This window comes from Chiloscyllium plagiosum, chromosome 38 (genome assembly GCF_004010195.1).
Source record: "Chiloscyllium plagiosum isolate BGI_BamShark_2017 chromosome 38, ASM401019v2, whole genome shotgun sequence".
NCBI lineage: Eukaryota > Metazoa > Chordata > Chondrichthyes > Orectolobiformes > Hemiscylliidae > Chiloscyllium > Chiloscyllium plagiosum.
Window position 1 is genome coordinate 1,514,753 of NC_057747.1, and position 13,444 is coordinate 1,528,196.

The 13,444-nt window shown below is 45.9% G+C and overlaps 1 protein-coding gene across 1 annotated transcript in view; it reads right to left on the bottom strand.

The window, feature by feature from the left end:
* The window catches only part of LOC122541718 (bone morphogenetic protein 1-like), a gene marked incomplete at its 3' end in the record, with an annotated part of 24,862 nt that extends 11,731 nt beyond the window's left edge, over positions 1 to 13,131 (bottom strand). The window contains exons 1-3 of the mRNA XM_043678606.1: positions 12,885 to 13,131; positions 8,402 to 8,507; positions 5,838 to 5,962 (exon numbers count right to left, since the gene is read on the bottom strand). Coding sequence (XP_043534541.1) covers positions 5,838 to 5,962; positions 8,402 to 8,507; positions 12,885 to 13,131 — 478 coding nt within the window. The remainder of the gene's footprint in view (positions 1 to 5,837; positions 5,963 to 8,401; positions 8,508 to 12,884) is intronic.
* Positions 13,132 to 13,444: the final 313 nt, after the last annotated feature.

Here is a 13,444-nt window from a genome sequence, read left to right on the forward strand (position 1 = left end):
CCACCACCACCGCCACCCATCCCACCCACCCCCACCACCAAGTGGTGTCCAGGGATTGCCCTCCTCAGACAGGCCCCACGGGTACATCTCGACAAAGAGAGACCCAGTCTGCCATCTCTCGTCTCCATGCCCAATTAGTTATGGGCCTCTCTCAACAGCCAGTGGAGGTTAAGGTGTGTTTCCATTCCAAGCAGCAGGAACTAGTGCCACAAAGTCAACTCCCCATCCAAGACAACCTAGACTGAGAAACATGGGAAGAGCAACCACACTGAGACCCCTGTTTCCATTGGCCCCAGCAGAGAAACACATCCTGGAAACTTTATGATTTCACTGTGTCTGGGAGCTTGCTGTGTACCTGTGCTGTGGTTCCATCATTACAACGTAATGGGTAAATGTCAAAATGTGTTTCATTAGCTGTAAAACATTTTGTGATATATGTGAAAACATTATATGAATCTAAGTATTTTGTTTTACTTACATATTGTCTTATATCTGTCCAATCCCTCATTAAAAGGCAACGTACTGTTCCTCAAACTCATCTTGATCCTCAGTGGAGCAGACCAAGGGCAGGGATGTCAGTGTTACAGCAAGATGGAATCAGGTTTATGGTGTTCCACGGAGTGGTTACCCCAATGTGTGCTTGGTCTCCCCCTGTGTTGTGCTCACATTGTGAGCAGTGAACACATTAGATTAAATGGAAGGAGTAAATGGATGAGGGTAATGGATAGGGTAAGTAGACAATGTCTTTTCCCTGGGTTGGGGGAGTCCAGAGCTAGAGGGCATAAGTTTAGGGTGAGGGGGAGAGATCTAAGAGGGACCGAAAGGGCAAATTTTTTACATAAAGGGTGGTGCATATATGGAATGAGTTGCCAGAGGAAGTGGTTGAGCCTGGTACAATTGCAACATTTAAAAGGCATTTGGGTGAGTATACGAATAGCAAAGGGTTTAAAGGGATATGGGCCAAGTGCTGGCAAATAGGACTAGATTCATTTAGGATGAGTTGGACTGAAGGGTCTGTTTCCATGCTGCACATCTCAATGACTATGATTGTTAGTACATGTAAATCACCACCTCAGCTGGAAGGGTTTTTGAGGCTTGAAAAAGGCAGGCATTGCATCTCCTGCATTTGCAAGAAGTGATTTGGGAAAGGGTAAGGATTTGGTGGCCACTGAGGAATAGATTGGATACACTGACAGGAGAAGGGTGGGGAGGTAATGTTTGATGGTAACACCACCCAAGGTGGAAAAGAGGGCAAGCTGATGAATGTGGAGACTGATGAGGTGGAAGGTGAGTCATAGAATCATAGAGATGTACAGCATGGAAACAGACCCTTCGGTCCAACCCATCCACGTCGACTAGATACCCCAACCCAATCTAGACCAACCTGCCAGCACCCGGCCCATATCCCTCCAAACCCTTCCTATTCATATAGGCGTCAAGGTGGCACAGTGGTTAGCACTGCTGCCTCACAACGCCAGAGACCCGGGTTCAATTCCCGCCTCAGGCGACTGACTGTGTGGAGTTTGCACATTCTCCCCGTGTCTGCGTGGGTTTCCTCCGGGTGCTCCGGTTTCCTCCCACAGTCCAAAGATGTGCAGGTCAGGTGAATTGGCCATGCTAAATTGCCCGTAGTGTTAGGTAAGGGGTAAATGTAGGGGTATGGGTGGGTTGCGCTTCGGCGGGGCGGTGTGGACTTGTTGGGCCGAAGGGCCTGTTTCAACACTTTAAGTAATCTAATCTAATCATATACCCATCCAAATGCCTCTTAAATGCTGCAATTGTACCAGCCTCCATCACTTCCTCTGGCAGCTCAATCCATACACGTACCACCCTCTGTGTGAAAACGTTGTCCCTTAGGTCTCTTTTATATCTTTCCCCTCTCACCCGAGATAGGAAGGAGACCAGAATTGCACGTAATATTCCAACAGTGGCCTAACCAATGTCCTGTACAGCCACAACATGACCTCCCAACTCCTGTACTCAATACTCTGACCAATAAAGGAAAGCATACCAAACGCCTTCTTCACTATCCTATCCACCTGCGACTCGACTTTCAAGGAGCTATGAACCTGCACTCCAAGGGAAATCCTATTCTGGTTCTGTGAGGAAAGGAAAGAGCAGGAAAAGTGGTGGACACTGACGAGGGTCCTGTCAGCCAAAATGGGAGAGGGATCCTCACCCTCAGTTGAACAAAACAAGAGGAGAAATAGAAAGCAATAAAGATGAACAAGGTAAAAGAGACAAACAGAAATCCCATCAAGTGAGAAAAGTTTCACTGGGATAGGCATTCCTAGGAGAGAAGTGTCTGTGAATTAAACACAAAATTGACAATCAGAACATTCCAAACGGTGGAAATCTGTACAAAAAACCCGAAAATGCTGGAAATACTCAGCAGGTCAAACAACGTCTGTAGAGAGAGAAAGACACAGTACACATTTCAAATCAATGACCTTTGATCAGAAGTGAGAAATGTTAGGAGGGCTGAGAATATGAGGAAGGATCAGATGGAAACCTTCACATCTGTCCTAAAGTGTGGTGCCCAGAGTTGGACACAATATTCCACTTGAGGCCCAATCAGTGTTTTTATTTAAACAAAGGATGATTTTAATCTCCTTGCCTTTATGCTTTATCTCCCTCGTTATTAGGCCCAGGATCCCGTGTGCTTCATTATTCACTTTTTCAACTGGCCCCGCTACTTCTAATGATTCATTCACATACACCTCCAGATTCCTCTGCTGCTGCATTGATTGAATTTCATAGCTTAGGGCTGAAAATGTGTTGCTGGAAAAGTGCAGCAGGTCAGGCAGCATCCAAGGAGCAGGAGAATCGACGTTTCGGGCATGAGCCCTTCTTCAGGAATGAGGAAAGTGTGCCAAGCAGGCTAAGATAAAAGGTAGGGAGGAGGGACTTGGCCTGCTTGGCACACTTTCCTCATTCCTGAAGAAGGGCTCATGCCCGAAACATCGATTCTCGCGCTTTTCCAGCAACACATTTTCAGCTCTGATCTCCAGCATCTGCAGTCCTCGCTTTCTCCTTTCATAGCTTAGGGACCAGGCAGGGAGAAGCTTGGTCACCACTGGTGGAACGATTCAAATCAGCAGCTTAGAATGTTCCAGAATTGAAGGATTACAGATATCGTGAAGGTTCGTGAGGCCAAGGGAGATTACAGAGATAGTGAGGAAGGAACTTGAAACAAAGCAATGTGAAGTTTAAGATGGAGGTAATGTTTGATGGTAACACCACCCTAGGTGGAAAAGAGGGCAAGCTGATGAATGTGGAGACTGATGAGGTGGAAGGTGAGTCATAGAGTCATAGAGATGTACAGCATGGAAACAGATCCTTCGGTCCAACCCATCCATGCCGACTAGATACCCCAACCCAATCTAGTCCCACCTGCTAGCAACCGGCCATATCCCTCCAAACTCTTCCTATTCATATACCCATCCAAATGCCTCTTAAATGCTGCAATTGTACCAGCCTCCACCACTTCCTCTGGCAGCTCATTCCACACAAGTACCGCCCTCTGTGTGAAAACGTTGTCCCTTAGGAGCGTCTACCTGGTTGGTAGCTAATGTAAAGTTGCTCATTAGAGAGAGAGATGACTAGTGGTGGTTCAAGCGAGGGAAGAGGTTGAGAAAGACAGTCCTTCTTGGTAACCTCAGCCAGTGAAGGAATTGAGCCCACTCTTTTGGCATCATACTGGATGGAAAACCAGCCATCCAGCCAACTGTTAGCCAATGTATGACAGCTAGTGCAGAGGGCACTGAGGAATGGAATCAGTACCAGTACCAAGCATTAGTAAAGGTTTGGGGTGGCACGCTGGGTCAATGGCAATGGTTAGCACTGCTATGTCACAGCGCCAGGGACCCAAGTTCGATTCCAGTCTTGGGCGACTGTCTGTGTAGAGTTTACACATTCTTCCTCTGTCTGCGTGGGTTTCTTCCGGGTGCTCCAGTTTCCTCCCACAGTCCAGAAATGTGCAGGTCAGGTGAATTGGCCATGCTAAATTGCCCATAGAGTTCAGGGATGTGTAGGCTATCTGCAGTAGTCAGGGGAAATGTAGAGTAATAGGGTAGGGGAATGGGTCTGGGTGGGATACTCTTTGGAGAGTCTAGGTGGACTTGTCGGGCCAAATGGCCTGTTTCCACACTGCAGGGATTCTATGATCTAGTGTTCTGGAATTATTCAATCTTATGACAATCAGATGATTGGAGACCTGTCAGGGAAGTACTGAAATAGTCAGCTCAAGAGCCATGTTGTCCAGGAAGATTTCATTGGCTGTCAAACATATGTCATAAAGTTACAGCACGGAAACACACCCTTCAGCTCAACTTGTATATATTTTGAATGTTATACATTACATACAACATTTTAAAAGAAGTGCACAATCTTTCGACAATAAATTTGAGGTTTTAAGCCATCAATGAAGTGAGATACATTCACTGCCACAGTTCGGGGAAACAGCTTCAAAGGGTTTTGCAAACTAACTGTAAAGATTAGATTACTTACAGTGTGGAAACAGGCCCTTCGGCCCAACAAGTCCACACCGCCCCGCCGAAGCGCAACCCACCCATACCCCTACCTTTACCCCTTACCTAACACTACGGGCAATTTAGCATGGCCAATTCACCTGACCTGCACATCTTTGGACTGTGGGAGGAAACCGGAGCACCCGGAGGAAACCCACGCAGACACGGGGGGAACGTGCAAACTCCACACAGTCAGTCGCCTGAGGCAGGAATTGAACCCGGGTCTCTGGCGCTGCAAGGCAGCAGTGCTAACCACTGTGAAAGGGTGACAATCTGTTAACTCACGTGCTCTGTTCTGACTGTGTGCTTAAAAATAATAGATTTTTCAAAGGCAAACTGTCACTACTTTATCAGTATTGATATAAAAAGAGAGTTGAGGAGGGAAAAGAATGTATAAATATCTATTAGTATTGGCTAGTGACTCTTGCTTTCCCTACATCCTGTGATTCAACACTGTACCTGGACATTGAATCGACCTTTAGCTATTGATCAACCTCCTGTAATCTCTCCACCTAGAACCATAGTTTTAAACTCTATTCCTTTCTATTGCTCCTTTCACACATTGATTAAGGTGAAAGTAGAGCTCATTTGGATATGGCTGTACCATCCCATCTTTTGTGAAAGTTGACATCTCAACCTGATTGATAGCTGCACAATTATCTCCATCACTCACACTCCTCAAGCATTTTGTGAAAACAGCCAACTACAGGCTAAACATATCCAACACCTTCAGTGAGTATTCCCTGTTTCACTAGGTTGCCTAAGAACGTTCCCGAGAATATGTCAGCATTGCACAGACTCACTCGCCAGGTTTATGCGCACATATTTACGCACTAGATCACTAGATTTGCACACACTTGCTCACCATATTTCCACACTCACAATCACATTAGTTCACTGTAGTTTCCATTTTGAAAAGATAGCCACGGGGCAATGGTTGGATACAGCCTGATCACAGAGAGAAAGTGGGGACTGCAGATGCTGCAGAGTCAGAGTCGAAAAGTGTGGCGCTGGAAAAGCACAGCAGGTCAGGCAGCATCGGATGAGCAGGAGAGTCGACGTTTCAGGCAAGAGCCCTTCACCAGGAATGTCTGATGAAGGGCTTATGCCCAAAACATTGACTCTCCTGCTCCTCAGATTCTGCCTGACCTGCTGTGCTTTTCCGGCATCACACTCTCGACTACAGCCAGACCATGGTCACATGGGTCACATTCATATTAAGGGCATGCAAAATTTTATGCTTCATATTTTCTTCTAATTAAATCTCAAATACTTTGAAGAGGAGGAGCTAGATTTTTGTCAAGTTACCTGGACATCGGTACAACTTCTTGGCTTGGGCGATATCACCTTTGCTCAGTCTTACTCTCTGTCCAATGGGAGGCCTCATGCCATGTTCATCTCTGCGAGGAAGGATGGTGTGCAAGAAAACACCCCTTTGGAACAAACAGAGTGCAGCATACCATGAACACGACAGCGAGAGAAACAGGGGGGTCATTACAATAGAATGACTTGGTCGCAATCAAGTCAGAATTCTGTCGACAAATGCAAAAGCAACTCGAGCACTGAGCTGGGTGTCCATAACATGGTTAAGGAACAGGCAGTGTTAGACTAACTCACGATAGATGAGACAGAATCGTGTTTGAACACTGCACTGAATTATCAAATTATTTCCCAAATTTTTAATCCTTTAGGAAGATTATTAATATTTGTTTCAGTTTCCCCCATCCTCCTCTGGGTCTATCATTCTCTCACAGTCTTTATTTCTCTCACTGTCTCCCTGTCCTTTCCCTCTCTTCCTGTGAAAGTTGGATATGTTAGAAGCTGACACAGCAATCACAATCAGCTAAGAATCAGTTAATGAACCCTACAAATAGAATACAACACCCTGCAAATCAGATCAGCTACTCAAGGCCTCAATCTATACGGGCTGCAAGGCCTGATAGCACGGGAGGCTAGTAAAATGGAGTCAGAATGGGGTGGCCAGAGTTGGGGGACAGATAGGCAGCAGACCATCCATGACTTTGTGGAATCAGGCTCAAAGGGCTGAATGTTCTACACTTGCCCTAGATCCTTTGTTCTTTACCAGGATCTTTTCTGACACTGCCTGGGATTGATGGCTGCCCTTAACAAGGGGCAATGGGCAAACATGACTCTCCTAAGAGAGAGGAAGTGAGAGAGGGAGAGAGGGAGAGACAGTGAAGGAGACAAAAAGGAGTCCATCATTAAGGATGAGATTGCAGAGCACTTGAAAGTGTATGGTAAAATAGGATGAAGTCCAGCACAGCTTCTTCAAGGGGAGGTCATGCATGACAAATCTGTTAAAGTTCTTTGAGGGGGTAATGAGCAAGTTAAACAAAGGATAGCCAGTGGATGTCATCTATTTGGATTTGGCAAGGTGCCGCACAGGAGGCTGCTAACTACAGTAAGAGCCCATAGCGTTAAGGACAAGGTACTGGCATGGATTGAGGATTGTCTGATTGACAGAAGACAGCGAGGTAATAAAGGGGTCTTTTTCAGGATGGCAGCCAGTGGCTAGTGGAGTTCTGCAGGGGTCAGAGTTGGGACTACAATTATTCATGTCATAAATTAATGATCTTGACAAAAGAACTGAGGGCATCATTGCTAAATTTGTGGTGACAAAAAGACAGGTGAAGGGACAGATAGTGTTGAAGAGTTGGGGAGGCTGCAGAAGGACTTGGACAGACTAGGAGAGTGGACAAAGAAGTGGCAGATGGAATACAGTGTGGAAAGTGTGAGGTCATGCACTTTGGTAGAAAGGATAGAGGCGTAGATCATTTTCTAAATGGGAAAAGACAACAGAAATCTGAAGCACAAAGGGATTTGGGAGTACTAATTCAGGATTCTCTTCAGGTTAATATGTGGGTGCAGCTGGCAGTTAGGAAAGCAAATGCAATGTTAGCATTCATTTCAAGAGGGCTAGAATGTAAGAGCAGAGATGTACTGTTGAGCCTATATAAGGCTCTGATCAGACCGCATTTGGCGTATTGTGAGCTCTGTATCTAAGGAAGGAGGTACTGGCATTAGAGGGGGTCAGGGGAAGTTTGCAAGAATGGTCCCGGAGATGAAGAGTTTGTCATATGAGGAGCTGTTGAGGACTCTGGGTCTGAACCCATGGAGCTTAGAAGGATAACAGGGGATTGGAACTTACAGAATATTGACATACCTGAATAAAATCGGTGTGGAGAAGAGCTCTCCTAGTAGGAGAGACTAGGGCACAGCCCCAGAACCAAGATGAGGAGTTTATTCAGCCAGAGGATGGTGAATCTATGAAATTCATTGCTGCAAAAGGCCGTGGAGGCCAAGTCATTGAGCGTATTTAAGAGATATATATTTGTACTGACCTGCTGTGCTGTTCCAGCAATAAAGTTTCAACTTTGATCTCCAGCATCTGCAGACCTCACTTTCTCCTCGAGACTAGGGCACAGCCTCAGAACCAAGATGAGGAGTTTATTCAGCCAGAGGATGGTGAATCTATGAAACTCATTGCTGAAAAAGGCCGTGGAGGCCAAGTCATTGAGCGTATTTAAGAGATATATATTTGTAAAGAGACCAAGGGTTATGGGGAGAAGGCAGGAGAATAGAGTTGAGAGTCATATCAGCCGTGATAGAATGGTGGAGCATATTCATTGGGCTGAATAGCCTAATTCTATTCCTGTATCTAATGAAAAAGAGAGAGAGAGGGAAAGAGAAGGTAAAATATAGAGAGAAAGAAAGAAAAGAGGAAATAACTGAGAGGAAAGAGGAAAATCAAATCAAGGAGACTCAGTAACAGCTCAGTGAGTGATCATTCAACCATGACTTGTTACAGGAAGCGTGTGAAGAATTAAATTGACAGAACCTTGAAGTCCAACCTGGAGAAGGTGTTCCTAGCATAGTGCATAATGCTGTCAAAGTCATACGTCTCCCCTAAGGAATTGACCTCGGCAGGCTCCATCTTCAGGAAGTTGTACTCCTGCCCTGTGGTACAACAACAGCCAGCGTTATTGTGAGACGAGGGGGAGGCATCACTGAGAACTGCAATCTCAGATTTTGTCAAAGGTGCAAGTTTGAAGGCTTGCCTATTTTTCATATAATATGACAGGGCCATATTATATACCCATTCACCGGCCTTTTGATATCCAGTTACTCAATGGCTTGATCATTTTGCAAATAAGCCGCACAAAAATAAATCAGCAATTCGTCCAACTGTTCTGACCAGTCTGAACAGGCAATTCAAATAAACTCACCAAATTATTGAGGTAATTTTGGAAAGCAAACATTTTGCAAGAGGGCAGCTGACCAATGAAAGTTGAATGAAAATTTCATTAAAAAATGAACAATTCAGTGTAAGACATTCATTTCTCATGTCGTTTGTATGGTGTAATTCAATGGAAAATGTGTTGTCAGGGAGACAGGCTGCTCCTTTGTCAGAGCCTGACACTCAGTTTGGAGCCTCAATGACTGGGCTTGGTTTTCTTTTCCAACAATTACCAGCAGAATATATCGATCAGAGTGCATTCAAACTTCTTTATTTCATCAACACTTACCAAAGCTTTACCCTTTGTCCTTAGTTTATTGGGGGCGGCACGGTGACTCAGTGGTTAGCACAGTTGCCTCGGCGCTAGGGATCCGGGTTCAATTCCACCCTGGGGCGACTGTCTGCGTGGAGTTTGCACATTCTCCCAGTGTTTACGCGTCATTCCTCTGGGTGCTCTGGTTACCTCCCACAGTCCAAAGATGTGCAGGTTAGGTGACTTGACCATGCTAAATTGCCCATAGTGTCCAGGGATGAGTAAGCTAGGTGCATTAGTCAGGGGAAATGTAGAGCATTGGGTTGGAAATGGGTCTGGGTGGGTTACTCTTTGGAGGGTTGGTGTGGACTTGTTGGGCCAAATGGCTCGTTTCCATACTGTAGGGATTCTATAATAAGTTGCCATAGTGTCCAGGGAGGTGCAGGCTAGGTGGGTTAGCCATGAAACGCAGGGGCACAGGGATAGGGGATGTGGGTGGGTCTGGATGCTTCATAGTTTCGGTGTGGACTCAATAGCCCTGTTTCCACACTGTAGGGATCATATGTAGCAGACCCAGACCCTGAAGTGATCCAGTCTAACCCATTCTGAACCCTTCAGCAGTCCATCCTGCCTATTCTCAGAAATCTGCCCAAGACCCGTTGTTGGTTCATGCACAATGCACAGCAAGAGCCCATTAGAATATGATTGGTGAAAAAAGGAATGTGTTGGGACAAAGCTGCCTCCTAAAGTTCTCTAAAGAAGCCCTGCGCTTAGGCCATTCCTCTCCCATTCCCCTGAAAACAGGGCAAGGAGGAAATGGGATTATTTTTGCTGAGTTAAGGATATTTTGGTGAGATGTGGCCCAAAGGATATTTGAGAATCCATTGAATTAACCACAATCAATTTTATTAAAACTTAATATTGTATGTGTTTAACAGACATGAAGGAAGCCATCTTAAAATGTTGCTCCAAGATGCAATTGACATAGTTTGATCCTTTTCACCCTCACTTCGGACTGTTAGTGCTTAAAAACCTTCATTATCATCTTCTAAGCTCTGTCTTCTGTGGATTCTCAATAATTCTATTCTTGTCTTTTGATACTGATGACAACATATTCTGGAACAGCCACTCTGCTGGACTCCTATCTGTAGCCAGACTGCACCCAGTGCTCAGTGCCCCCATCCCAGGCTCCTTGCCTTCTCCAGCTTCATTGTCCCCCTTCACACCAAGCTGTTCCCAATCAGGCACTTACTTACCTCGCAGATCCCTCAACATCCACAATATAATAACGAGACAACTGCCTGAATTGGGCAGGTCTTTGGATAGCTGGAGAGAAGGAGGCTCCTGTCAAAATGGTGCTGGCTGGATTACTACGGATGTAATCTGGCCCGGTGTGGGGAGAAGGTCACTGATCCCATATCAGAACCTGTTGCTGTCCTTTAGCAGAGAATGGAGGTACAGTACTATCCTGCTGTGAGACCATTCTGTAACCCACACAGGATTGGGGTTGGGACTGCAGCACTATAAACCTATTCAAAGGCCCACATTGCAGACTGATGATGTTTCATGCTGGGAAGGGCAGTTGACAAAGTTAGCGCAAGATTATTAAGAGCAAAGCCTGGATTTAGCTGACCCAATACCTACACCCACACTGTCTCCAGAAAGAAGTAATGATGGATCAGGAGCAGAAACTCTCAGTCACATCTCACGGCTGCTCACTGCTGAGATTAACTCATTTAGCATTAGGATAATGAGGAAGACGTTGCCATTCCTTCAGTGGCACTGGGTCAAAAATCCTGGAATTCCTTCCGTAAAGGCATTGCGAGTCTGCCTATGGCACATGGACTGCACCGGTTCAAGAAGACAGCTCGCCATCACCTTCTCAAGGGCAACTAAGGATGGACAATGAACACTGGTCTAACCTGTGTCCCCCGACCTGTGAAAGAATGAACTTGAAAACAGTACAAAGATTGGAACTGACATCAAGATATGGTCTCCTCTTGCGTAAGACTTGTGGACCAAGAACCCTGTTGGGTGAACAGTGCAATAGTGTAGCATTGAACTTGGGAAATGAGCAGAATTTAACAAACAAATGAAGGAACACAGAAGGCAGTAAACCTGACTGAAATCAGAAGGCATGCTGGGATCTCTCCAAAGTTGGCTATACTGCAAATGCATCACGGGTATTATTCTTCTTTTAGACTGAAAAATAAAATGTAGGCACCAATCACTCTCAGCAAGATTTAGCAAATCTTTGAAGGGCAGAGTTTTAGTACAGTATAAGGAGACTGTAACGGAGAGACTGCATAAAGCCACGAGACGGAGATAAGGATATTTCAGATGACTACGGGTCAACTAGCCCAATGCCAATTAACATTTGTCCTATTGCTAACATACGGATGAACACTGGTAAATAAATGATTGGATTACCTAAAGAGAAATGGTGTTTGACAAACTTCACTGAGCTCAAGGAAATCATAGAATTCCTACGGTGTGGAGGAAGGTCATTCAGCCGATTGAGTCCAGACTGACCCTCCAAAGAGCATCCCACCAAAATTCAACCCACCTACTCTATATTGCCCATGGCTAACCTACTCATCCCTGAACACTACAGGCAATTTAGCATGGCCAATTCACCCAACCTGCACATCTTTGGACTGTGGGAGGAAACCAGAGCACCCGGAGGAAACCCACGCACACACGGGGAGAATGTGCAAACTCCACACAGACAATCACCTAAGGGTGGGATTGAACCCAAGTCTCTAGTACTGTGAGGCAGCAGTGCTAACCACTGAGCCACCATGCCACCCTTGATGATAGCTGGAATAGTTGAGGAAGGTCATGCAGTGTCATAGGCTAATGGTGTATGGGATTTTAAAATTCTCGCTCTTGATTTCAAATTCCTCGATGGGCTAAGTCCAGCATCCCTGTCACTGGAAATTCTGCCAACCACAACTCCTAGCACCATCAATGTAATAAAACATTATAAAATGCTTCACAGGAACACTCAAAATCAACAAACAATTTGAAGCACATGATGAGATCTTGGGTCAGATGGACAAAGGTTTGGTCAAAAACTGTAGGTTTTAATGATATTCTTAATGGAGGAATTTGAGGAGGAAAGCTGTTAGGGAAGATAGTTGAAGACCCATCCACCAATGGTGCCCTACAATCCTCCACAACCTCTGCATTCTTCCAATTCTCATATCTTGAACATTCCCAATTTCAATCAGTCCACCAGTGGCATCCAGGCCTTCAGCAGTCGAGGTCTCAAACTTGTAAATTCATCTGTAAACCTCTCCGCCTCTCTCCTCTTCCTTTGGGGCAGCATGCCTGGGTAATTTGGTCAGGTAATGCTCCTGAAGCAGACCTGGGTTTCTCTGCCAATACAGGGTATTCCCAGTACCCCAACATTCCAGGCTTCCGTCTCATGGCACTCCCAACTCTCAAACTCCTGTATCAAGAGGACACACAGACACACATACACAGAGACACCCACGCGTGGGCGGCATGGTGGCACAGTGGTTAGCACTGCTGCCTCACAGCGCCAGAGACCCAGGTTCAATTCCCGCCTCAGGCGACTGACTGTGTGGAGTTTGTACATTCTCCCAGTGTCTGCGTAGGTTTCCGCTGGGTGCTCCGGTTTCCTCCCACAGTCCAAAGATGTATAGGTCAGGTGAATTGGCCATGCTAAATTGCCCGTAGTGTATGGGTGGGTTGCGCTTCGGCAGGTCGGTATGGACTTGTTGAACCGAAGAGCCTGTTTCCACATTGTAAGTAATCTAATTTACACGCAGATGCAGACACACACACACACACAGAGTCTCTGTGAGGAGGGTATTACCTGGCTGTATATTTTCTCGGATAATGCTGACGTGGGCATCTCTGTCCGGCCGGGTATGTTCGTGCCAGAATCCGATCACATGTCCCAACTCGTGAACGACAATCCCGAATTTATCGCAGTTTTTGCCGATGGAGATGGCCTGTGGGCCGCCCCCGCGGCGACCCACGTATGAACAGCACCTGGAGGCACAACGCAGCTTCAGTCCGCCCACTGAACCAGAACAAACCCCTGCATGATGCTGGACCATCACTCAGCATATCCCTCTCCACCCTGTCCCCGCCAAAAACACCTGCATTTACACAGCCACCATGTGCCACTGTGTCACAGCCAATGCAACACTTGGGAAACACGCTTACGTGAGGCAGGAAATGTGACAATCAGGTTCCACAGAAAATCCCACAAACTGGACATGAAGTAAATGGCCAAATAATCTTGGAGTAATGTTGATCGGGGCAACAGTGCTCTGGGTGGAACTTTGCAATCAGATATTCAAAATGACTTGCATTGATACAGCACCACCTCAAAGCCAATGCAAATGTTACAAGTGTGTCATGTTGTAA